A 26,625-nucleotide genomic window follows, 5' to 3' on the forward strand; every position below is an offset into this window, starting at 1 on the left:
CTGTGGTAAATGTCCCCATTCTGCCCGTTTATTCACAACTGGACCAAAATCCTCTGCTGATTAATTTCTTGATATTTCTGTAGCAGACGGAGCTCTATTTTTCTGATACAAAACTCCAATTCCGCAGCATTGCCATAGAGCATTAAATGTTGCTACCACTAGGGGGAGCGCACTGCATACTGCTTTTGCATTAAACTCACTGATAAAATTCTGTCTGCCTTCAGCAACCACTAGGTGGAGCTCATTGCATACAATTTTATAATTTAAAGCAAACCTCTCACCAGGTTTGACCGATATGAGATACGGCCACCGTATCTCATATCGGCATTCTAATATGCTGTATACATGCCCCCAACCCGACCTGTAAGACAAGAAAAAGAGCTTTTATTATACTCACCTGGGAGGCGGTCCGGTCTGAGGGATGTCGCTGGTCTTGGTCCGATGCCTCCCTTCTTCTTGCTTCGTGTGGATGGCGCGTCCCTACGTTATCCAGTTTTACCGTCACCGCGCTTCTGCGCAGGCGTACTTCTTTGCCCTGACTATGGCAGAGCATAGTACTGCAGTGCGCAAGGATAGGCTAAAGAGCCCCAACGCATGCGCACTGCAGTACTTAACTCTGCCCTAGTCATGGCAGAGAGGTACGCCTGCGCAAAAGCACAACGCCGGGGAGGCTGGATGACGTAAGGACGCGTCATCCACACGAAGCAAGAAGGCGCCCCTCGGCCCAGCGCCTCCCTGAGATGTGTAGCTAGGAATCCAGCACTGCAGGTGAGAAACACTTACTAGAAAGCAGCAGCACCATCTCCCTGTCCCTCTCTCGTTATGCTCCTCTGTTCTCCATAGACTTCAATAGGCAGCGGTAAACTGATCTCTCAGTGAGCTGGAGATCCTAGTCTGGATTTGAGCTGTTTTTTTTTTTACAAAATTAATTTTGGGCGGGCGAGGGAGAAGAGGACGTGCCTCATAAGTGGAGATAGAAGCAGATTTCCTCTATAAGATATATTGCAAAGTTTTTTATATTCTCTTTTACTATTGATTTGTGGAAAGTTTATTGAATGTACAGCGACCATTAATGCTCATGTAGAGGATTTGGAACAGTGTGTCAGGTTGTCATTCAGCGTCCAAATGAGAAATCTGCTTAGTTAGGAAAAGATACAGGCACATCTCTACAAATCTCGTATGTCAGGGAAAGATCAGACAACCATGTGACCGTCATATTGGTTATCACTCAGCTTTCCCAGGAACAGATAGAACTAAAATGAGAGATTTACAGAAAAGGACTCCTGGACGTCTCGTTTAGACAGGAAAAAGGAACACAAAGGAGGTGGGGATTAGTAAAGCCCCGCCCAAAACTGGGTGTTCCTGGTTAGTTGGGAGATGGAATCCTGTGTTCCAGGGGTGGAGCTTAAATGTAACAATTTTACTTATTAGAATGTTGGTAAATCTGGGGGAGTTTTGACTCTTGGGGGGCTCCAAGTGACATTTGGAGGAGGAATATAATTTATTTCATATCGTATCAGGGATCTGAATGCACAAAGTATTCACACGGTGCCTGAATGTACAGAAAATGTGTTTATTTCCACAAGTACGGGGCAGTTCTTGATTATTCTTCCACAAACACCACATCCATCACATGTGTTACGGGGGTCCGGGCAGGTAGGGAACACGTGCTCTGTCCGCAGGATGCATGACAGACTCCTCAATCCACCAGGAGACTGTTGTTCACAGTTGGATACTGCTCGAAGAAGCCCTGCGAAGAGAGCGGAGGATGGGCACATCACATATCATGGCACAGAACCCACAGGCATCAAGGAAGGATGACGTCACTGGGGACAGAGGACGTCGCTGGGGGCCCGGGGAAGAGGACGTCGCTAGGGCGATATAGTTATATCTGGGGTGGTTTTCTTGCGCTTTGAGCTGTTTTTCTTTTACCATTTTGGGGTCCATTTTTGTTCCATTTTTTTTTTTTTGAGTAGCAAAATGCCACAAAAACAGCGATTGCGCCATTTTGATCTATTTTTCCATTTCGGCGTTCATCGTAGGGATAAATACGCTGATATTCTATTAGATCGAACAGTTCCGCATGCGGCAATACCAAATATGTAGAATTTTTTTTTACTTTCTGGGAAAAGGGGTGAAAAAAAATATCTATTTTTTAAAAATATTTTTCTTAATTTTCTACACGGGGGCCTTCAGCAGACCGTCAGCGACTTCAGCACCCCATGAGCATGTTGCAGGGGGCTGAGGGGGTCAGAAAGGACACTTTCCTCCATTTCTAACCGCTTAAATGCTACGGTCATGAACAGTGGCATCTTAGCGGTTTAACGGCTGTGATCAGAGCCAGCGGCCATCACGGCTGTTACTCCCGGGTGTCGACGGTATCAGATAATGGGAACATGTACGGCGGGTGTCACCCAGGTTCGCCAGGTGCTGGCGCTGGCCCTGGGTATAATAAATGGCACACAGTAGTCGGGGGGCGCCGTTGCAGACTGTGGTACTACAGGATCTAGAATAGGCCACAGTCAGATCAGTAAATTAGGAGCCGCCGTTGCCGTTTATACAGGAGACAGAGCTCGGGGTGAGGACCAGAGAAGCGAATGCCCACGAGACGGAGCAGGGTGGGCTCCGGTTGCCATGGTTTCCATTATATCATCTCATAGGCTAATACATGCTATTGCTCATTAGCGATGTCCTGATGTTGCCGTAGCAACCACTTGACTAACCCACTGATGTCGGCAGTTGCCACGGCAACCACCCATTGACTTCAAGGCCAGTGTAGGTTGCCACGGCAGCAGCCAATGGGAGAGGAGCGCACACACAATTAGAATTACAATTTGCTGGGAAACGCGGCGACGCGAATGTACACAAACACGCTGACGTCTCCGACACGAAGTGTCACCGCGCCCGCCGCCAGGACACAGCGACAGATAATCCGTATCAGGGGCTGTGGGAGGGAGTCTAGCACGCCACACCAGGAGGAAATTACTATTAGACAAGTATACGTAGCAGAGCTGAGCGTACAACAGAGGGCGAGCGGCTGTATCCAGGACCTTACATAGGACTGCAGGAACACCTGCTGCAGCCACAACTCAGCTCTGCTACATACGCACCTAGAAAACACAAAAAATACACAGGACTGCAACAAAACACCAGAAATAGCGACCATAGCCTGATCTATCATACACCACAACCCCCAACATACTCACATACAGAGCACTACAACCCCCAACGTAACCGACCATTATACTCATATATAGAGCACTACAGCCCCCAACATACCCAACCATTACACTGATATATAGAGAAGTACAACTCCCAACATACTCACATATAGAGCACTTCAACCCCCAACATACTCACATATAGAGCACTTCAACCCCCAACATACCCGACCATTATACTCCTATATAGAGCACTACAACTCCCAACAAACTCATACATAGAGCACTACAAACTCCAACATTCCTGACCATTACACTCCTATATAGAGCACTACAACCCCCAACATCGCCGACCATTACACTCCTATATAAAGGACTACAACCCCCAACATACCTGACCATTATTTTCCTATATAGAGCTCTACAACCCCCAACATTGCCGACCATTACACTCCTATATAAAGGACTACAACCCCCAACATGCCCGACCATTACACTCCTATATAGAGCACTACAACCCCCAACATGACCGACCACTACACTCCTATATAGAGCACTGCAATCCCCAACATACTTGATCATTATACTCTTATATAGAGCATGACAACCCCCAACATACTCATATATAGAGCACTACAACCCCCAACATACTTGACCATTATTACTCCTATATAGAGCACTACAACCCCCAACATGAACGATCATTACAGTCATATATAGAGCACCACAACCCCCAACATACCAGACCATTATACTCATATATAGAGCACTACAACCCCCAACATACCCGACAATCATCCTCGTTTTCACACCACTTCCAAGATCCCTGTTTGCTGTCAGTGAATGCGAACATTCTTCTTTACATCCAGAGGCTAAAACATAAAACTTCTCACAGAGGAGAGTTTGCTACAATTGTATCCAGTCTACACACTCCTGAGTGAAGAAACACCCAGCTCCACAGATCTCTCTCCTGCCCTGATGGTTTGTGACAATGTGTCAGCGCAGGTTCCATGTATCGGCCTGGAGTGCAGATAGTTCAATCCACAGACAATTGTCTGAACTGGATAGAACTGTAGCAAAGCCTCAGCTGTGAGATATATTAAGCCAGGCTCTGGATGTAAATAGGAATGTTGTAAATTACTGACAGCAAGCAAAGGTTTTGAAAATGGTGAGAAATGAAGACAATGTATATTCATTATCATGTGACGATGAAGCTCAATTTCACTTCTTTTTGGCTGTGTTGGTCCAGCTCTGCTACATCTCCATCTTTATTAGATACACTTTAGCTATATACTTTCTGCTGCGTTCACATTTCTACTTTATTTCCCCACTGTCCCATAATAACTGTATTACCTTCTTGCCATTACACATCATCTGCTGCTATTAACGCTGCCTTGTGCACCCTCTGGTGGCCACTCATAGGCATCACACACAATTACCTGGAAGAGAGTGCAGGTCTGCAGGACCCCAGACGTGCAGCACATCTCCCTCACTGAGTGCATGGCCAGCTGCGGGGATCCTAAATCCAGAACTTTCAGACCCAACTTACTAGCCAGGATTGGGCCGATAGTTGTGCCACATGGCACATCATTCCGCACCATGAATTCCTACAGATATAAATCACAATTAGTAAAACATACAAGGGATGATAATGGTAGGAGGAGGAGGCTTTATGGCGATGTTCACCTGCAGTGGGACTCCAACACGTCCTGCAATTTCCCGCAGGACGGCCTCGGTCACAGCGGTGGAGGCATAGCGCTGGTTGCTGTTCACTTTGATAACCGGTCCCTGATTAAAAATGATCAATATATGGGAAGTTTTACATGTGATGCCAGTGTGTGCCATACCGAAAAATGGTGAAGACATGACTAAGAGGGGGCAAGATGTAATGTATCGAGGCAGAAGCAACATAGGGAACAGTAGGGACTGACCTTGTGGAAGAGGGGCCTGTGATTCTCTTCATGTTTGTCCCTGCAGAAGACACGGAATCATGAGGGATGGGGGACACATATATCTCACTTTTGATACATATGTACTAACTTTCTAATATACTTTTTGCATCGATTCCTCATTATTTTCAGGATCTCTGCTTGCTGTCAGTGAATAGGAACAAACTTCACGTTCCAGTTGGGCGCAAGGATTGTTACCGTTCTCTTTTGTAACAAGCCACCCCACCATGAGAGCAGGACTAAGTCAAGACCCCCTCGGATCGAGGCAGCAAGCATATTCTGGAAATGGTGAAGAATTGATACATAAAGTTGTAGAACGTGTTGCAGGTTCTCACCAGTGGGGGCCTATACCAACCCATAACGGGCCCCTCTCTCTCCAGGGGACCTGTCATGTAGCATCATATTTTGGTCTCTCATTTCGGTGGTGGACTACAAGAACAAGCATGCTCCGTATCTCATGGAGAGAGCAGGGGTCACTTCTCCATAGGGTGTTGCTCTTACATGTAGTTGGGGTGCACGGCGTGGGCCATGTCAGCGCTGATCATGAACGATTTGGGCACAGACTCCTCAAAGGCGGTGAGATTCTGCGGAGTGCAGGAGATACGGCGCAGGATCAGCTCCGTCAGAAGCGACTCGGCACCATGGGCGCTCTCCGATCCGACCTGACGAGACATGGAAGACGAGAGTTGGATACGGTCTCAGGGTCTCGGTAAGTGCTCATACAGATTTTCTGCCCAAATTCGCTATGAGACATCCCCCCGATAATTTTTGCCCCTAGAAAGATGGAAAGCTGCTCGACAACCCCAGTGAGAACGGTAACTCAACCCTCTTGGTTGTCACCCAGCTTTCCCTTTTTTTTGCATGACTACATACAGCGCAGCATATCCAAGCTTCTGGGGGTCACATTAGATGTGTGGTCGCCGAGTCGCCCCACTCCGGGCAGATACTGGCCTCACCTCCTCATTGTCATACAGGGTGATCATCCTGACGTTGCATTCGTTGGCGAGAGAGTTTGGAGACTCACAGGAGCCAAGAAGAGCCTGCGGAGGAAGAGAAAACAATCGGTATATCCGATCCTGGGAAAGCAGGGCGACAACCAGTATGGCCGTTATTTCCATTTTCATGGACACTGACAACCAGACTGCAGATCCCCTACATCACCATGTAACCAGACAGATTCGTCATTCAGGAGTCTTGGGGAGCTGGGTGACTCAGTAATGGTGGCCATATTGCTTGTCATTAAGGTTTTCCAGTACTGAATATGGAAAAAAAAAGTCATCATATTTTACAACTTGACCAAACAGGAAGATTTAAGAAAGGACATAATATACGATTTTACAAAAGGATTTTGCAACCATTTTGGAAAACGCAAAAAATGTGCGTGGTGTGAACGCAGACGTCGTCTTTTTCAGAACCAGCAGCCGAGAGGGTTGCAGCAAAGAGCGTCCTTTCCTCTGGAGGACCCGTCCCGTCCAGGCATTTTACAGAAGCCATTGATATCAATAGAACTTTACAATGCTTCCTATGTCCAGTGGGGGCGCTGCAGCTGAACTGATCACTCGCCGACAGGTTCTTCTGCGGATTCCAGCCGATTATCGGGGATCCCAGGAGCAGGAGGAGGAGGACACCCGGTAATGAACTTGGAAAATCTTTCTAACGAAAAAGGGGACTGTTCAAAGCAGACTTCCCCTTTAAGGGCAAAAGGCCATGACTTCTGCACAAAGAGTAGAGCATACGGAAATTCAAGAGTCCACAGTCCTGCAGGAATTGGACGTTTTATCTACTGAGCCAGCTTGCTACAATGAAAAAAGATAAAGATGCAGAAATGAAGAATTCTTAAAGGGACAGCAAGCCGAAAGTTCCGAACCTACAGATGTAAAGGCTTCAGCGCAGGAGACAAAGCAGTGATCAACCCATTGACAAATACTACAGCCAGCCTGGAAATGGCTGATAACAGAGAACAATAGCTCGGGAGTGAAGATTAATATTAGATTAATGTTCCTGTAATTCGGATTTGATGGCATAGAGTTTATGAGTCACAAGAATCCCATCAGTCTTAATTAATCAGCAGAGCGGACGGCTCTATTCTTAGAAGGAAGAAGCCGCGATCTTCACGTACTGGATATCAGGTTGGAGCTGAACTTTCCTTCATCGCTCGGGGATATTGATGAAGGATGATACAAATGTCGGCTCCATCTCTCATCTCCTCACTGACCTCATAGACCTGCGGCCAGCGGCCGATCCATCAACACCAGGGCCAGGATGTGGGGTAGACAGAGTAGGCTCTCGCCTATGGCGCTACCTTTTGCCTACCCTTGGGGGAGAAAAATATAATATTGCTGAATGCCTGCAGCCGCCCGTCACCTTGCTCCGGCCGCAGGCATTTAGCACAGTGATGGCTGGAGTGCGGGCACACGGGAGCAGCGTCAGTCACTGAATCAGCCCCCTGACTCCAGCAGAACGCAGGCCATTTTCCACCTGTGCACTGAAGGAGACGTTGCACACAGGGGACGTCGAATGGAGTGAAGCAGTTACGTCATCACGCCATCCAGTGCCCACTGCTGTACAAGATGGAAGAGGAGACGGAGCTGCCCTGGACGGGAGCCGGGACTATAGGATTAGGGGACTATAAGCTTTTTTTTATCTATCTTACATTAGTTTGCCAATATATGGGGGGGCATCATACTATATACGATATGTGGGGGGCATCATATTGTACAAGGGGCTGTGGGCGACATCATACTGGGGGCCATGACGTGCATACTACATAGGCGGCTGTGGGGAACATCATAATGTATAGGGAATTGCGGGGCACATTATACTGGAGGCTGTGGAGACATCATTCTATTGGGGGCTGTGGCGACTATACTGTATAGAGGGGCTGTTGAGAACATAATATTGTATATTGGGGGGGGGCTGTGGTGGATATTATACTGTGGTGTACTTAATAGTGTATACTGGGGGCCATTGTGGATATCATACTGTTTGGGCTGCTGTGGTGACCATCTTACTGTGTAGGAGGGCAGTGTGGGGGGATACAGTTTGGAGGGGATAACGTGGTGGGCAGTATGAGGGCGTAGTATGAAACAGGAGAACATCATTGATATGGAGAGGGGGCAGTGTGAAATGGGGGCACAGTATGGAGGGAGGTTAGCATGGTGGGGGGGCAATGTGCAGATCTAGAGAGTGTAAGAGGAAACTAGAGAGGGGACAACCATGCTATAGGCCAGGGGTCTCAAACACGCGGCCCGCATGCGGCCCCTGAGGCTGCTTTATGCGGCCCGCAGGCACAGACCCCTTGACGATCCCGACCTGGTCCAGGAGGAGCCGCCGACAGCAGCGCTGAATTGCCACACAGAGACTGTCTCCCAGCACTGCATTTCCAATGCCAGCCGCCGGCCAATCAGAGGCCAGCAGCTGACATCTGCGTGTCGGCGCAGCGAGTGTGATGTCATTGCCATATGCAGATGTCAGCTGCTGGCCTCTGATTGGCCGGCGGCTGACATTGAAAATGCTGTGCTGGGAGACAGTCTCTGTGCGGCAATGCAGCGCTGCTGTCGGCGGCTCCTCCTGAACCAGGTCGGGATCGTCAAGGGGTCGGACTCTGTGGTGCCTGCGGGCCACATCTGCAGGAAGGCCGCCGAGGGAACGGAGGACAGGTGAGAATCATCTTTTTTTTTTTCTATTTTATGTGTGTGAAGAACAGCACAGGGGGCACATAGCCACAAGAGGGGACCTGGATGGGGCACATAGCCACAAGAGGGGACCTGGATGGGGCACATAGCCACAAGAGGGGACCTGGATGGGGCACATAGCCACAAGATGGGGACCTGGATGGGGCACAGAGCCACAGGATGGGGACCTGGATGGGGCACAGAGCCACAGGATGGGGACCTGGATGGGGCACATAGCCACAAGATGGGGACCTGGATGGGGCACATAGCCACAAGATGGGGACCTGGATGGGGCACATAGCCACAAGAGGGGACCTGGATGGGGCACATAGCCACAAGAGGGGACCTGGATGGGGCACAGAGCCACAAGATGGGGACCTGGATGGGGCACAGAGCCACAAGATGGGGACCTGGATGGGGCACAGAGCCACAGGATGGGGACCTGGATGGGGCACAGAGCCACAGGATGGGGACCTGGATGGGGCACATAGCCACAAGATGGGGACCTGGATGGGGCACATTAGTACAAGATGGGCGCCAGGATGGGGCACATAGCCACAAGAGGGGACCTGGATGGGGCACATAGCCACAGGATGGGGACCTGGATGGGGCACATAGCCACAAGATGGGGACCTGGATGGGGCACATAGCCACAAGATGGGGACCTGGATGGGGCACATAGCCACAAGATGGGGACCTGGATGGGGCACATAGCCACAAGATGGGGACCTGGATGGGGCACATAGCCACAAGATGGGGACCTGGATGGGGCACATAGCCACAAGATGGGGACCTGGATGGGGCACATAGCCACAAGATGGGGACCTGGATGGGGCACATAGCCACAAGATGGGGACCTGGATGGGGCACATAGCCACAAGATGGGGACCTGGATGGGGCACATAGCCACAAGATGGGGACCTGGATGGGGCACATAGCCACAAGATGGGGACCTGGATGGGGCACATTAGTACAAGATGGGCGCCAGGATGGGGCACGTTGCCACAGGATGGGGACCAGGATGGGGCACATAGCCACAAGATGGGGACCTGGATGGGGCACAGAGCCACAAGATGGGGACCTGGATGGGGCACAGAGCCACAAGATGGGGACCTGGATGGGGCACAGAGCCACAAGATGGGGACCTGGATGGGGCACAGAGCCACAAGATGGGGACCAGAGCCACAAGATGGGGACCAGAGCCACAAGATGGGGACCAGAGCCACAAGATGGGGACCAGAGCCACAAGATGGGGACCAGAGCCACAAGATGGGGACCTGGATGGGGAACATTGCCACAGGATGGGGACCTGGATGGGGCACATAGCCACAGGATGGGGACCTGCATGGGGCACATTAGTACAAGATGGGCGCCAGGATGGGGCACGTTGCCACAGGATGGGGACCTGGATGGGGCACATAGCCACAAGAGGGGACCTGGATGGGGCACATAGCCACAAGATGGGGACCTGGATGGGGAACATTGCCACAGGATGGGGACCTGGATGGGGCACATAGCCACAAGATGGGGACCTGGATGGGGCACATTAGTACAAGATGGGCGCCAGGATGGGGCACGTTGCCACAGGATGGGGCCCTGGATGGGGCACATAGCCACAAGAGGGGACCTGGATGGGGCACATAGCCACAAGATGGGGACCTGGATGGGGCACAGAGCCACAAGATGGGGACCTGGATGGGGCACAGAGCCACAAGATGGGGACCTGGATGGGGCACAGAGCCACAAGATGGGGACCTGGATGGGGCACAGAGCCACAAGATGGGGACCTGGATGGGGCACAGAGCCACAAGATGGGGACCAGAGCCACAAGATGGGGACCTGGATGGGGAACATTGCCACAGGATGGGGACCTGGATGGGGCACATAGCCACAGGATGGGGACCTGGATGGGGAACATTACTACAAGATGTTTTCCATTATTACTATATGATGCTAATTGTAAGACAATATTACTGTATGTGGCCAATTGGGGGAAATAAAATTGTAAAAAAAATAAAAAAATAAAATAAAGCATGAAAAAATATTGGGTACTAAAAATGCTGTTTTATATGTAAACTAAAGTTAACACAAAAAAGTGCACGTTTATTATCGCCACATCCATAATGACCCAAGCCATAAAAAAATAAACACGGCAAAAATGTTCAAAAGGTGTATACAAAAAAAATGGTATCACTAAAAATGTCACATTGAACAAAGAATGCGGCCCCCCAAATTCAAATTTTTTCCATGTGCGGCCCATATACCCAGCCGAGTTTGAGACCCCTGCTATAGGCCATGGTTCATAAGGTTGGACGGTGTGGCAGTTATAGCTGATATTGGCTGAGAGTGGGGCGGTTATACCTCATTAAGGCGGACAATGCGGTGGGTGTAGCTCATAAGGGCAGACAGTGTGGGGGCCATATACCATAGGACGCTTATTTAGAGCATAGTATGGATAGATATTTTTATGCAGAGGACATTATATGAGACACTCTTATTTTTAAGGACACCGTGTCAGGATTGTGCTGCAGAAAACTGGAGAAGAGGGGGGTCCACAGAGACGAGATGTGGATGTGAAAAGTCATCATGGCGTCTGAACAAGATGGAGACGAAAAGAAAGAAACAACGTCATCTATAAGGAACCTGGATGTAAATGTGCACTTGTTGATATTGAATAAGTCTCATCAGTAGTGTGGTTCCTGTATGGTCCGCAGTCTGGTAATGACTAATAGCAACAACTCCCAGCATCTCCTTACCATTTTTATTATTTATTATTATTATAGCGCCATTTATTCTATGATGCTTTACATGTGAAAAGGGGCATACATAATAAAAACAAGTACAATAATCATGAAGAATACAAGTTACTGACTGGTCCAGGAAAAGAGAGGATCCTGCCCTCAAGGGCTCACATTGATAAGGACATACTGGGAGTTGTAGGTTCATGAGATACAAATGTATATGGGCCTGACTTGACATTACAATCGATTACTAAGCTTGTTGATGTATTCAAGTAGTGATGGTGGTTCTGGTTGTGTATACATGTACTGATGATGGTACTGGTATTGTATCTATTTACTGACAGTGGTTCTCATGATGTATTCATGTACTGATTAAGGTTCTGGTGATGCATTAATGTACAGATGGTGGTTTTGGTGCCATATTCATGAACTGATGGCAGTACTACTGACCTATTTATTTACTAATTATAGTTCTGGTACTGAATTTATGTACTATGGATGACTCTGGTGGTCTATTTATGTACTGATGATGATTGTAATTTCATATTCATGTACGGATGATGGTTCTGGTGATGAATCACTATATGAATACATCACCAGAGCCATCAGTAATATATGAATATAGCACCAGAACAACCATCACTACATGAATACATCACCAGAACCACCAATAGAACAGGAATATGACACAAGAACCACCATCAGTACATGAATATGGCACCAGATCCCCCATCAGTATAGGAATAAGGCACCAGATCCCCCATCAGTACAGGAATACGGCACCAGATCCCCCATCAGTACAGGAATACGGCACCAGGTCCCCCATCAGTACAGGAATACTGCACCAGATTCCCCATCAGTACAGGAATATGGTAGCAGGCCCACCATCAGTTTTGTTGCAAACTCTATTTGTCGCATGACGGAAGTAAAAACCATCATAAGTATCCCTTTATATATAATAGGGTCTGATTGGTTTCCATTAGGGTATCCGCCAAATACTGGACACCTTCATTGAAACCAATTGGCTCCCACTATAGTTAAGTTATATTAGTTTCCATAACTGTCCTTGTGCCTGACATATAAAATATAGGATGTCAGGGATGAATATCGCTATTTGTCCCTCATATTGTGTAAATTGTCCACAAACAATGAATGATTCTATATCTAACTTTGAAAATGCACTCTGTTGAGCCTCATCCCTAAAGTACATCACTTTTGCTTTACTTTGGATGGTATTATCTGGTGAAAAAGGTAACAATTCTAGTGGAAGTGGTCGCCAGAGCTTGTGGTCGTTAGAGCTTGTTAACCCATGGGAGGGGGGAGGGCTTAGAGCTCCTTACACTTTGGTCTCCTACCCATGCATTTACTTGGCAGCTGAGGGTTCATCGGCTTCAGATCCCAAGGGTACCAAGATCTACCTTGTCATGGAACTGATCATCACCCACAAAGCACAATTACTACATAAAGGGACACTGCGTCTTTAAATATTCTTCCAGTTCAACACTTTATTTGTTTATTCTTAATATTCTATTTAGGCTTTTATGATTTTTATTAGTTTCCTAACAATGTCACTGAAGGAAACTGTCAGCAAGCATGTCAAACCAAACCTGCAATTTAAAAGTATCTCCTGCAATAACCTACGGACTCATGTAAAGGACAGAATTAAAAATCCCACCAATTCCCAGGATCACCTGTCACCTGTGTAATCGGATTAGTTTTCATCTCTGCCCCAGCGTGTGCAATGAGCGATACCCACCTGAAGGGCACAATAGCAGCTGTGCAGATTATCCAGGCGGGGACCAAAGATGAACTCCTCATAGGCGCCCCCTAGAGTCTGAAAGAGAAGAAGCAATCAGTACAAGTGACCGACACACGATCCTACGAGATACAATGTAACAAAGTCTCTTTCTTGTGCACTGAATTCCCATTGTGTAAAAAAAAACAACTCAAAATCTTCTGAAAATCCACAAGCCAAAACGTCACCAACTAAGCGCCCTCTGTTAACCCCTTCCTAACCAGGTAATTCTTTGCTTTTATACACTTTTGTTTTATTCCTCTCTTTCTTCCAAGAGCCAGAACTTTTTATTTTTCCATTGACAGATGTAAGGACTTATTTTAGGGGATGTGTTGTTTTAAATGGCAGCATTCATTTTAGCATGTAATATACTGATAATTAAAAAAAAAAAAATGTAAAAAAAAAAAATGCAATTCCGGGATTTTTTTTTTTTGTGGCTTATTTTTACAACGCTCCTTGTGCAGTGAAAATGAGATGGGAACACGATTCTCCAGGTCAGTACGATTTCGGCAATACCAAACATGTGTAGGTTTTTTTATTTTTTTATTTTAGTGGTTAAAAAAAAAAATTACAAAATTTAGGTTGCTTCGTCATTTTCTGAGAACTGTAACTTTTTTATTTTTCCATCGATGGAGCTGTATATATTTATTTAAATGTAGCAAGCTGTAGTTTTTATTGTTACCATTTTGGGGGTACATATGATGTTTTTATTTTATTTTTAGGGAGGATGTGACACGACCAAAAAAAAAACCTAAATTTGGGCATTTTGATGATTTTTTTTCCCCATCTCATCGCCATAGAAGTTTATTCATTTTAGATTTTCACGGATCGAACTTAGGAATACACAAAATATTTTTTTTATTATTTTAATATTGGGAAAATGGGCGGATTCAAACTTTTATATAGTCAAATTTTTTTTCATTTTTATAATTTTTTTTTTCTTCACTTTTTTCTACTAATAAATATTTATTTATTTTTACTTTATTCATTTAATTTCAAATTTACTTGTTTCTTAATTTTTTATCACCAGATAGTCGCTGTTTTGGATTCTTTTTTAATATATATATATATATATTTTATATATAAATTTACTTAATAGCCCATGTGGCTGTAGCAATGTTTCGGTCCAATAATGTGGACCTTTCTCAAGCTTGATATACAGCTCTGGCAAAAATTAAGAGACCACTGCAAAATTTTCATTTTCTCTGATTTTTCTCTTTCTAGGTCTATTTTTGAGTAAAATGCACATTGTTGTTTTTAAGTCTATAAACTACTGACAACGTCTCCGAAATTCAAAGCTAAAAATTTTGTATTTATTTGCAGCAAATGATAAAGAGTCAAAATACTAAAAAAGAAACAGAGAACCAGTGCTTTCAGACCTCAAATTACTCATGTTTTAACTCAGGAAGAGTTCAGAAATCAATATTTGGTGGACTAACCATGATTTTTAATCCCAGCTTTCACGCGTCTTGGCTGCTTTCCACCAGTCTTTCCAAAAGAAAACTGTTCAGTGGTCTCTTAATTTTTGCCAGAGCCGTATATATCACTGAGAAAGGCTCATGTTGGAGCCAAAACGTCACCACAGCTCTTGTTGAGCAAATAAACCACCTGTTTTTTGGAGTGCTGTCTATGCTATTTTTTCTATATATACCAGTACCTGGAGGACGGGCACCCGATTTCCTGAGCTATTGTTTGCTTGTGCTGCTTAAATTTATATATTTAGATTTTTTTTTTTTTTTTCCATTGAACATGTATTTTCATATATTGCCTTCAGATATATATATATATTTTTTTAAAACCTATCATGCAATACCCAGGTCGGATTCAAGTATGGCGCTTCCCTTTCCTCTCTCCTGTTTTTATATATTTTTTTAATCATGTCTTTTGTTTTATGTTGTTCTTAATCTTTTTTTGTCCTTACATAATTACCCAAAAATTATTTATTTGCACATTAATTTTTTTTCTTACTTTTTGAATATTTTTTTTTTTTTTGGGGGGGGGGGGGTTACATATATTTTGGTGTTCTTAGGCGTCATATACATACTTTTGTTATACGTATATGGAATTTCTTTCTTATATAGGTTTTCTCCTCAGGGTCCTGAACCTGCGATCACTTGATCACTATATACTACAATACTTCAGTATACAGTAGAATTGTCGGTCTCTTATGAAGCCGAGCAAATATCTTGGCTTCTGGGAAATGCAAAGTTGACAGTGACGAGGGCCCATATCAGCCCTGGTAACCCATCGGCACCCTGGGATCTTTTCTTATTGCTGAGCCCTCACCATACAACTACAAACAATTCTTCAGCGCCACCACAGGGTAAATGGAGTATTACACTGTGCCTATTCATATTAATGGATTGTGTGTGTAATGCAGGACAGGACAGGTCCTCCAAACCTTTATAACTGGTCTAGTCTTTGGTCAAGAGTAAAGTAACTCAGAATTCCTTATGGGTGTATGAAAATGGGTTTTCTAAACTAGACTCCTCACTTTTAGCTAGGCTATGACTTCCCATGGCAAAGGCACCTAGAGTAGACTGTCCACCATACTTTACACTTCCTGGAGGTGAACCATCCTCCTGCACCCCGAGGACAATGGTGCCTCACGACAGGACCTACCGCAGGTTGTGTGTCAGTCAGGCAAAGCTCCAGTTCTAAAATCTGCTCCGGTTTCACCCCCAGCCGGTCGCACAGCAAGCTGAGCAGAAGAGGGTGATGCCTCTCGGTCTGAGATAAAAGAAAGTGCATGTCAGATCAGACCCTAAAGTCTATGGGCACCACCATAGGACCCTCAGTACCCAACCTCCGGAGAAGCCACCGCTGCAGCCCATCACACGTGGGTGATAGAAGCACCCGTCCAGGATGGTGGCCACAATGGCCGAACACTCATCTATGGACAGAGTTAGACCTCACCTGGTTTTTGCCTCCAGCAGAGGAATGACAGGAAGATCCCGAGTCCATGGGCTCCTTCTCCAAACCTTCTTGTATAGAAGAAGCGAGAATGGGCAGGCTGTGACGAGAAGAGAGACTGTGAGACGGACGGCGCGGGCAGGTGCCGACCGCGGACATGGCGGCTCACACACTCACAGATGCTGCTCCGTGTTGGGTCCAAAGCTCTCGTTGATGTTCCTCTGCAGGTGGATGGCCAGATGCGGGATGCGCAGGATCGGGCGCTCCACGTAGACCAGGCGGTGCTGCAGGCGGTGCCCCTCCTGAGGGTGGAGCGGGGGATAATAGAAGAATCAGTTCTATTCTGTACTAACATTATATCTAGAATGTTAAATTCACCACGTCTTGTTCCATAGCTAAATGGAAACCGTCAGCAGTCAGGCTCCTATTGATGGATCTTAATCTGGTTTTACTGCAATTAGGTCGGTGAATGGCTGCTGGCAAGTAAAGACCAACATAGCCATCGAATATGGGGGGACGCGGAGCGCCTATGGCTCCCTAATATAGTATTCTGCAGCTCTAGTTTTAGTGGAAACTGTCAGCAAGCTGCTGTTTATGGATCCATTATTCCAATGTGCTTGGAGTGCGGCTAATTCATACAGCTGGAGTACGACTGCATTTTACCACGTGTAATATTGCCGCTATTCTCGGCTCGACCACAGATCTCATGACCCATAAGGGCATAAAACGTGCGGTTGGGCTGAGGACTGGGGACTTAACATGGACTCTTAAATGCGGCCACATTATGGACGTCGGGATAAGCCCTTAAACACAAGGAAATAACGGCTCCATTAACACCAACTTACTGACAGTTTCCAGTAGAACATTTTTAAAAAAAAAAAAAAAAAAATTAAAATTAATTTATATTATGACGTCAAAAAAAGGAAGAAGCTTGAGGTTATAAGACGCTGATCTATTAGTCTTCCAAGAAAAATATCAATCCTTAATAAGTGAGAAGTGGCTGATTATACTGCGACTCATTAATTACCAGTCGTGTATCAAAGGATTCATCACCTTAATGATCACTCGGCCGGCGACAGTCAGATCCCGGTCGAACCAAGTGCTCCAGATGCCTCCGCCGTAGCACTCGACCCCGACCTGCAGGTATCCGGCCTGACCGCGGCAAGACCGCCGCTTTACCTGCCGACAAGACACACGGGTCAGAGAAAACTAAAGGGGAGACGTGTTACTTCTGCCATCATTGGGGTCCGCTCCATACCCTGAGGCAAGGGCTGTCCGTATGGGCGCCAACAATTGTAAATCCATTGCCTTGCTTGTAATGGCCGCCCACGGCAAAAGCCACCAAGGTCGAGTAGTTGCGGGTCACAAAGTACTAGATAGAGAGAGAAATCGGTAAGTAAGCCGCCCCTGGCTCCTCCGCACGTAGTAAGGATCAAGCGGAGTTTTCTTACCTTGTGGTTGGGTTTTATGTCCCAGTGATCGGCCTCCTTCAGCTCCTGGAATCCTGCTTGTAAGAGGCGGCTCTTACACTCCTCCACCACTAGGGGCAGTAAGAAGGTAAGAAGACGACTTTGGTGGTACAAACATGGCTGCTTTCTTCCAAAAACAGCGCCCCCTCCTGTCTGTAGGCTGATTGTGGTACTGCAGCTCAGCTCCACTACAGTGAGCAGAGTTCAGCTGCACTTCCATACCATTTGGTGGCTCATATATAGCGCCCACTGGCCTGTAAAGCAGACTCATGGGGCCTGAGGAGGTTTAAGGGCCATATAGCGGACCACCAACATAAAAGCCCCTAAATAGGGGCGCTATAACAGGTATACATGTTATCAAACATGGCGTCCCTGGCAGTTCGGAGGTGTTTTAGCAGGGTTTCTATTAGCATCTTTTCTGTGGTCAGATGGTTCTTAAAAGTCTTAAGTGCATCAATAAATGCATCACAGACAGAACATTTAAAGGGGGATTTAAAGGCAATGATCCCGGACTTATATATTGAAGAGATTCACATAGGTCATCCATATCCAGGTCAGTGGGGATCTGACACTCAGCACCCCACCGATCGACTCCGGCGGTGGTCAGATGAGCAGATGGAACAGCACAGTGCCATACACCATGCAGTGGCCGTTCTCAGTACTGCAGCTCAGCTTCTATTAAAGGGAATCTGTCAGCAGGTTTTTCCTCTTTAATCCGAGAGTAGCATAATATAGGGGCAGAGATCCTGATTCCAGTGATGTGTCACTTATTAGGCTGTGTGCTGTAGTTTTAATACAATCAGTGTTTTATCAACAGGAGATTATCACTGCAGGACTAGGTGTCACGTGCCAGGCAGTCCAGCTAATCTGTGTTAACCCCGCCCCCACCTCTGATTGGCAGTTTGCTGACAATGCACACAGGAAGCTGCCAATCAGTGGTGTGGGCGGGGTTATATAAAGCTCAGCATTTGAGCACTGTTACAGAGAAAACAGGGATTGTATCAAAACTGCAGCAAGCAGCCCAGTAAGTGACACATTGCTTGAATCAGGGTCTCTACATCATGCTGCTCTCAGATTACTTTGCATAAACAAACTGCTGACAGATTCCCTTTAAAGTGAATGTCTACCACAGGGTGTGCAAACAGCTCTGATCCGATATTGATAACCTAGCCCCTAAGAGGTCATCAGTATATAAATCCTGGACAATCCCTTTAAAACCATTGTTTGTTTTTCGAAGTGCTTTCTTCTGGTGTTTTCTCATGGGCTTCTCTATAAATCTTAAAATTTAACATCAGAAAAAAGAAAACTTTTAAAACCACAAATTACATCACACTCTGCATTTGTGCACATTTCTCGCACCTTCTTCCTGTTTTTTTGCTATTTTCGCTGACTTTTTGAACAGTGAGCCGAGCGTAGAGGGAGGTGCGGGCGTAGAGGGAGGTGCGGGCGTAGAGGGAGGTGCGGGCAAAGTTTTATATAATTTGCACCATAAATTCCCTCCTGGCCGGCACAGATTTGACTTTCTGGCACAAAAGCAGCCCAACATGCAGCAACTACTTTAAGAAACTCGTGCATATTAATAAATTTAGAGGCGTCTTGCTCCGGCTAAGACTGACACATAAAACACTGGTCTTAATAAATACCCCCTATGTGTGACAGAAAACTGACTAATGTGCCCAATTGCCCCCTCTATTGGGTGGGATCTGCACCCACTGGTGGAATTCAGGTGTATAGAAAAATCGCAGCCTCAGCACTTTCTTATCATCGCTCAGTTCTCCGAGCGATACGGTACAAAGTGCGGCAGCAGGTATTCTGTACGGTCGCTGCTACCAAAGAGCAGAGTCTGGACTTAGGTGCTAACAAACTGTCCTAATCCATCACTATTCCAATAATGATTGATGTGCAGTGCCACACATGGTGACCCTGGTATTCTCACAATGGCCTGTATGAATGTAGAGGACAAATGCTTATAAGTGATGTGGGCGATAAGGTCAGATATCCACAGAAATGTAACAATCTGCATATGTCATTTACAAACTTTTCCAGAATCAATATGCGATGGCCCAAAGACTGAGCAACAATCGTGACTGTGCTGATGCCATGAATCTTTAATAGTAACTACCACTAGGGGGAGTTCTCTACATACAGGTGTATACAGATCCAATTCAATAAACTCCCCCTAGTGGTGGGTGCAGGAAGCCGGAATTATAACATTTTTCAGGTTGGTGCCACTATATCATGATATAGGGTGGAAATTACCTTTCATAAAGGAGTAGCGTATTTGGCAGAAATCTTAATAGGTCTGTTTGTCCCTATGACGTCTGATTATGCACCTCCTCCTCAGAGCTTTGCCTCTGCTACTGGGGTTTCTCATACATTGCTACTATGTAGCACAATGACATAGATTCTCTTACCATGATATGGAGAAACTCCACGATTCAGAAACTTCAGTAACTCCTTGGCTGCCACCTGAGCCGCTTCCCGTGTTCCCTTCATGGCTGCAACCTGAAAGGAATAGTGAGATATCTGATGTTGGGGGGTCAGGACTACACCTAAACCGCTTTGGCATGGATGGGACAGCTGTCTCGCACCCAGGATCGCTCAGCAGATATGTAGATAGACCAAATACACAATACTACGTGTATAAGAAATGACTGTATGAGATTAGAAATCATGGCTGATTCATTCAGCTCCACTGTTGACAATGGGATTCGTGTAAACTGTAGTATTTTCCTGAATAGGACTGGGCTGCAATACCACCCAAGGCCTATGGGGACCAGTGGCGCTCTTTCTGTATCTCAGTTTTTTCTAATCTCTCAAAATCATTTTAGAGGAGTTTTCACTTCAATGCAACCCCTTCTCATGATGAAGCCCATGATGACGATCGCTACAGATCGGCTTCAGAAATCTGCCAACAGTCAGCTGTTATTGGTGGGACACTGGGGTTCACCGTACATTTCAGTGGCCTCAGTAGGGGACAGGTATCTTTACTTACTGGCCAAGCATGGATGAGCTATGTCCGCACAAAGCTCCTCTGATTAATCAGCTCTTAATGTCTTACTTATCAGCTCGCAGCTCAGGCCAAACGAGGGGGTCTTGTCTTGAGATCCCCTTTTATGCCCAACAAGGTACATATGACAACCCTTTAAGTCTTTTATGGTCTTTTTTTCCCCCCTATAGCTGTTTTTTTTAAAATTTTTTTAAACCTGTGGCAGGATGTTGGCTGCTAAACAATAGGGTGTACCCCCCAACCTACGCTCTCCTTCCCCATTATCCTGTAGAATGTAAGCCCGCAAGGGCAGAGCTCTCTCCTTTCTGTACCATTTTGTGATTCTTTATATATCCCCATGGAATTAATGTTGCTCTAAAAAATAAATAAAAATAATAAGCCTCACACACACTGCAATTTTTGTGATTTTTTTCAGAATTTTTGGTGCAGTTTTTAGGGTCCTTGTTTTCCCAAAATTATTTCCTACTGGAATGGCAAACAAATTGCAAATAAATAATAATAATAAAAAACAAAAAATGGGCTTGTAAAAAGGCTTTATCAAAAGTTTTTTTTACTTTATACAAAAATTGGCACAAGTTATATTTGTGGAAAGCAGGCATGACTTTCTATGCAAATAACATTCAAGCAAGATATAGGAACTGCAGCTTTTTACAAGCAGCAATTCTTAATTCATTAGGGGGAGACAGGAAAAAAAAACATCTCTAGAAAGAAGCGTTATATCTAAAAAAAAATAATAAAGGCAACGCAGCTTCAAGCAAAACTAACTCAAAAATTCCCCCTCATCATAACTCCCTCCAAAGACTGCAGAATGATGATCCCCTTCCCCCAAGAAAGCAAGTTCTGCTCTACAATTGTCCTCTCAGCCGCCTCCCTTCACAAAATCCAATGCAAAAAGCAGATGAGCTGCAAAAATAATAAATAAGGGAAAACAAGCGAGCCACAGCGCCCCAGGTTGCAGTAGAACTACAACTCCCAGCATGTTCTCCCAGCTCTGAAGTAGAGCTCACTTCACCACAATCACTATATAAAGTCACACTATTAGGAAAGTGTAGACAATGGAGCTGCCTGACTTGTCACTGGATACAATGTTGCAATGATTGTAAACAAAGCCCTGCAGCAAGTAGCAGGCTCTCCCAGCCCCTGTGTGTGCGGATCTGCAGCACTGACCTGCATGGTGTGAAGTGTGTGCTGTCACTCAGCTGCCAGGTGACTTCCTATAAGTCTACACTCAGGAAGCTGCAGACTGCACATCCCAGTGTGAGGGACCTCTGGGGGCTGGGAGGCTACACTGCAGACTGTGCAGAACAGACTGGAAACTGAAAGGGAAACTTCATGATCAGCTCCACAGATCTGTGCAGCTCTGACTGCTCAAGGTGTTATGTCTGCACTGGTGGTTACACTGTAACAACACTGCAGCTCAGGTATAGCATTAGAGATACCAGACCCATGTGAAATAGTATAAGCTGATGAGTTTGTAAATTCTGAAGATCCAATGCAGTAATGATAGGAGTCCTGGGGAACCAGGCAGAAAACTAAGCAAAGATGCCATTGATTATAGTGTATTTTCATAATAAAAATCATAGTAAATACAAATCTTTGAGTCTCATAATAGATTTTTGTTCTATTTGTTTCTAGGAAAGCAGCTGATAAAGCCCCCATGAGAAGTCACAGCGGGGTTATCTCAGCACTTTCCCATAGTCCTGAATGGCACTTACTGGACTTTGCACAATTGAAACTAAAAAGAAAATCAGAAAATTACTATAAATCTCAATAATGTCATATCTCCAGTTTTCTGATACAAAGGTCCAGTTCCCCTGCATGTACTGTACATAAGGGCTCATTCAGACAACTGATTTTGTATACCAGTGTTATCTGTGATTTCCATGGATGGAACTCATACCTATGATTTTCTATGGGACCATTCACATGTCTATTTTTTTTTGTAGATCATGCAGTCTGCAAAGAAACATGGAGACAAGTCTGGTTTTGATCCTAGGGTCTGATCAAAATTGGCAATGCAAGTCTATGGCTCGGTGAAAAAATTCGTACTGCACTCAGATGACATCTCCGATTTTCATGGACTTTCAAAATGGAGAAGGTGGAGAAACCTTTTTTTTTTTTAATTTCTCCATGTATGAAAAAATGGATGGCTCTTGGACCACACTCTAATCAAAGTCTGATCAGAATAATCGATCTTTTTTTCTCGGACATGGAAAAATCAAACGTCTGAATGAGCCCTAAATGATTAAATTCTGTTGCCTGCAGAAGCCACTAGAAGGCGCTCACTGCATGTGGATTTACTGTGTACATAGAACGCAATAATAAATCTGTCCTTGTTAGGCTCCCCCTAGTGGTGGCTTTAGACATACAGAATATGGTAATGTATGTGTATGGCTATATAAAGTGAATATTAACAGTCCAGCGACTTGTTGAGCATGTTCTGTGAAGCAAGGTGTTTTAGTCTGAACGTCATCTGTGCACTGAGCTTGCTCGGTGCTGTTGGTTGTGATCATGGGGCACCAATGAAGTTACAGAAGGAGCCGTCTGCCACTGTAACCATCTAAACAGCACTGTCGATGTTGATTGTGCAGGGGTTAAATAACCATTACAGCAGGAGCCGAGCTGTAAAATCACAGTCTAGCTCCAGTTGCTGTACGATCGCCATGATGTCATTGTATATAGCGATAAGGATTTTTTTAAAATATTGTTAAAATTTCCAGTGTTAAGAGAAAGATAATTTGCGCCAAAAATGCGACATCGATATTAATACATAAATATATAAATTTGCAAAAGTGATGTAGACCCATCTTGTAAGGATTCTTATGGGACATTGAAGAGATTCGATGCGTTTTGTGCCCTTTTTGTCTCTCCGCCCACCAATCGCGCTCCCCGCCATCTTCTACAGTAACAAAGACATCTTCATCCTTACCTTGGCTGACCTGTCTTCTGCCAGTAGAGCGCCGCCTCCCCTCCCCTCATCGCCCCCATCTCCCATTTTGAGACTACAGCGCTGTGCCAGCCAATAGATGGCGCGTATACATATTTTATCATGCCCTATCCTCCAGCTCAGTGTACATCCATCACTTATATAACGCCTCGCTCCTGCCATAGTAACTTCTTATTCTGCTTAGTGCTGACCTACATATCCCAGAGAGTGACGTGTGGTACGGTCACAGCCTTAGCCTAGCCGCCTGAAATGCCACCCACACCTCCATGTTCTGTGCCACAAATAGTATCCCCGACGGGTGTCTTTGTTATTCAGCTTGGCACCATTCTGCACCCCCAACTCCCAATCCATTCCGCATTCACACCACCTCTGACCACGGCACAATTCCCTACACCCCTAAAATAATGCAACCTCCTAGACGCAACCAATCTATTCTGCACCCCAAAACCATTTTGCATCCTCCCAATCCCTAAAATTCCAAAATAATCTCTTCCGTTACAGAAATAAAAACTGGCAACTCTCGCTAAGAATAAAAATGGCTCCAGTCGCGGATAATTGCTGGATGATTTCAATTAATTAATTTGAGGCAACAGCCCGGTAGCTGCGACCGCTGGGCTTCATGATGCCTCAACTGACCCAAAATAAATGGGGGGGTCATTGGCCACGACATAATATGCTTGTCAAACTCGCCGTAAGTTCCAATTTGGGTGTATAGATGTAGCAGAGCGGATTATGTCTTTTTATGATTATGGTGGCGGCGGGTTTGCCGCACCTCATACAAAGAGTTATCGCCATGGGTTGTGCCAAGCAAACTCAGCTCTGCTACATCTGTCTCCAGAAAAGGATTATAGACTATTTTAGAGGATAACCGTCCAGCTTTTGGCATAGGGGGCAGGAAGAGCGGAGAGGTACCTGTACCTGCATGTCCGTATAGCAGCCCTCTTCCCATTCTCTCTTGCCCAGGCGAAGCAGTTTGAAGTTGCCACCAGCTGCCATCTCCGCTCAGTGCTCACCCTCTCGCAGGCTGCGCAGAATGTGTGCTGGGTTATGTGCGTGTTACAGTGTGTGTGTGCATGCATGCGTGTGTAAATGTGTGCGCCACATAGAGGCGGGGGCTGTACACGGAGAGAAAGGGGGGCCAGCGAGGATTAGTGAGGTGCGGCCAGTGACAAATGAGAACGAGCTGAGGCAAGCAGTCCTGGGCAAACTTTTAATCTAATGTATAAGGGAAAGCAGCCAATGCAAATACCTATAGGAGAGGTTAAACCCGCTAGTCGCACCCGCTGGCTCAGCAGCCTCGTGAATAGGCTCATCCTGTACCGTTAATAGGAAGAATTGTGTGACGAGCCGTGTCCATCATCACATCTGTAACATGTGAGACGCGTCATTCAGGAGACGTGTGGCTTATGAGAGCCACTAGCGTCCGTAACACACTAAATGCAGACTACTGGAAAGTGGCCCCCATTGCACCCTCTGTAGCCCCCATTGCATCCTCTGTAGCTCCAGGGGGTTCACAAGTGCGTTGGTGCCTACAACAGAGGCAGGCAAATTTTCCCAAAATTTTTACATACTTTGCATCACAAATTCGGAAATTAATTATTATATTCCTGATATGGTCCAGGTGGTCTACAGTGGTTCCATGGTTATTTAATACTTAAATGGTTATTCCCAAAAAATCAAGTTATCCCCCATGAACTCCATATCCCTCCATCCCTCCGACTGAAGGGGCTCTGAGCGATCCCAAGATCAGGGCTCTGGATGAGTTAGAACAACAGAGTCTTGAATGGAGCAGAGTTGTGCATGGTCGGCTTCCACTACATTCACTATCTATGGGAGTATAGGAGAAAGAGCAGCGCTGTACTCTGCAGTGCCATAGACAATCAATGGAGCGGAGGCCGAGCATGCACAACTCTACCCCATTCATGACAGGGTTGCAGAGCCCCGATTTCTAGATCTTTGTGGGGTCCCATCAGTCGAACGTCCAGTGATCAGCAATTTATCCCCTATGTTGTGAATAGGGAATAACCTTTTAATATCCCTGGTGGTCCAAGGTGATGAAAGGGTTACTGTCCCCTTTTCTCAATTTATCGTGAGTTTTGTTAAAGAAAAATAAATCTGAAATTTTACGATTTTCCCACCGATCACTAAACCTAATATTAGACTCCTACTTTGTGTTCTTTTCAGCAACCACATGGACATCAGCAGCAATAGACGGGATCTGACTCATGGACCGCTACAGAAAAGCTTTCTAGGTATGCTATAATCAGGGAAAAGGGCATTGCACAAGAGGAGGAGGAGGTGAGCTGTGACATCACCAGTTGTGAATAGTTGATCCTGTGTTATCTACTGTATATAGAGGTGTTATCAGTCATTGTACAGGAGGAGGAGGAGGTGAGCTGTGACATCACATATTGTGAATAGTGGATCCTGTGTTATCTACTGTATATAGAGGTGTTATCAGTCATTGTACAGGAGGAGGAGGTGAGCTGTGACATCACCACTTGTGAATCGTGGATCCTGTGTTATCTACGGTATATAGAGGTGTTATCAGTCATTGTACAGGAGGAGGAGGAGTTGAGCTGTGACATCACCTATTGTGAATAGTGGATCCTGTGTTGTCTACTGTATATAGAGGTGTTATTAGTCATTGTACAGGAGGAGGAGGAGGTGAGCTGTGACATCACCTATTGTGAATAGTGGATCCTGTGTTATCTACTGTATATAGAGGTGTTATCAGTCATTGTACAGGAGGAGGAGGTGAGCTGTGACATCACTTATTGTGAATTGTGGATCCTGTGTTATCAGCTGTATATAGAGGTGTTATCAGTCATTGTACAGGAGGAGGAAGAGGTGTGCTGTGACATCACCTATTGTGAATGGTAGATCCTGTGTTATCTACTGTATATAGAGCTGTTATCTGTCATTGTACAGGAGGGGGAGAAGGTGAGCTGTGACATTATCTATTG

The 26,625-nt window shown here is 45.7% G+C and overlaps 1 protein-coding gene across 2 annotated transcripts; it reads right to left on the minus strand.

The window, feature by feature from the left end:
• Positions 1–1,557: 1,557 nt before the first annotated feature.
• Positions 1,558–24,771, minus strand: DNPEP (aspartyl aminopeptidase). Of its 2 annotated transcripts, none has more exons than XM_073647343.1 (15): positions 24,578–24,771; positions 20,117–20,207; positions 17,685–17,773; positions 17,492–17,605; positions 17,287–17,412; positions 16,411–16,535; positions 16,237–16,333; positions 15,943–16,050; positions 13,282–13,359; positions 6,067–6,150; positions 5,612–5,772; positions 5,093–5,132; positions 4,848–4,949; positions 4,601–4,768; positions 1,558–1,750 (listed from the first exon to the last, which is right to left on the minus strand). In XM_073647343.1, exons 1-15 carry the CDS (start codon positions 24,653–24,655, stop codon positions 1,700–1,702), a joined length of 1,512 nt encoding a protein of 503 aa, XP_073503444.1. In that variant the 5' UTR covers positions 24,656–24,771; the 3' UTR covers positions 1,558–1,699. The 2 variants fall into 2 exon arrangements, with proteins under 2 accessions (XP_073503444.1, XP_073503445.1); XM_073647344.1 differs by lacking the exon at positions 24,578–24,771 and adding an exon at positions 21,880–22,007.
• Positions 24,772–26,625: the final 1,854 nt, after the last annotated feature.

This window comes from Phyllobates terribilis, unplaced genomic scaffold (genome assembly GCF_046119375.1).
Source record: "Phyllobates terribilis strain yellow unplaced genomic scaffold, ASM4611937v1 Scaffold_9__5_contigs__length_417890890, whole genome shotgun sequence".
Classification (NCBI taxonomy): domain Eukaryota; kingdom Metazoa; phylum Chordata; class Amphibia; order Anura; family Dendrobatidae; genus Phyllobates; species Phyllobates terribilis.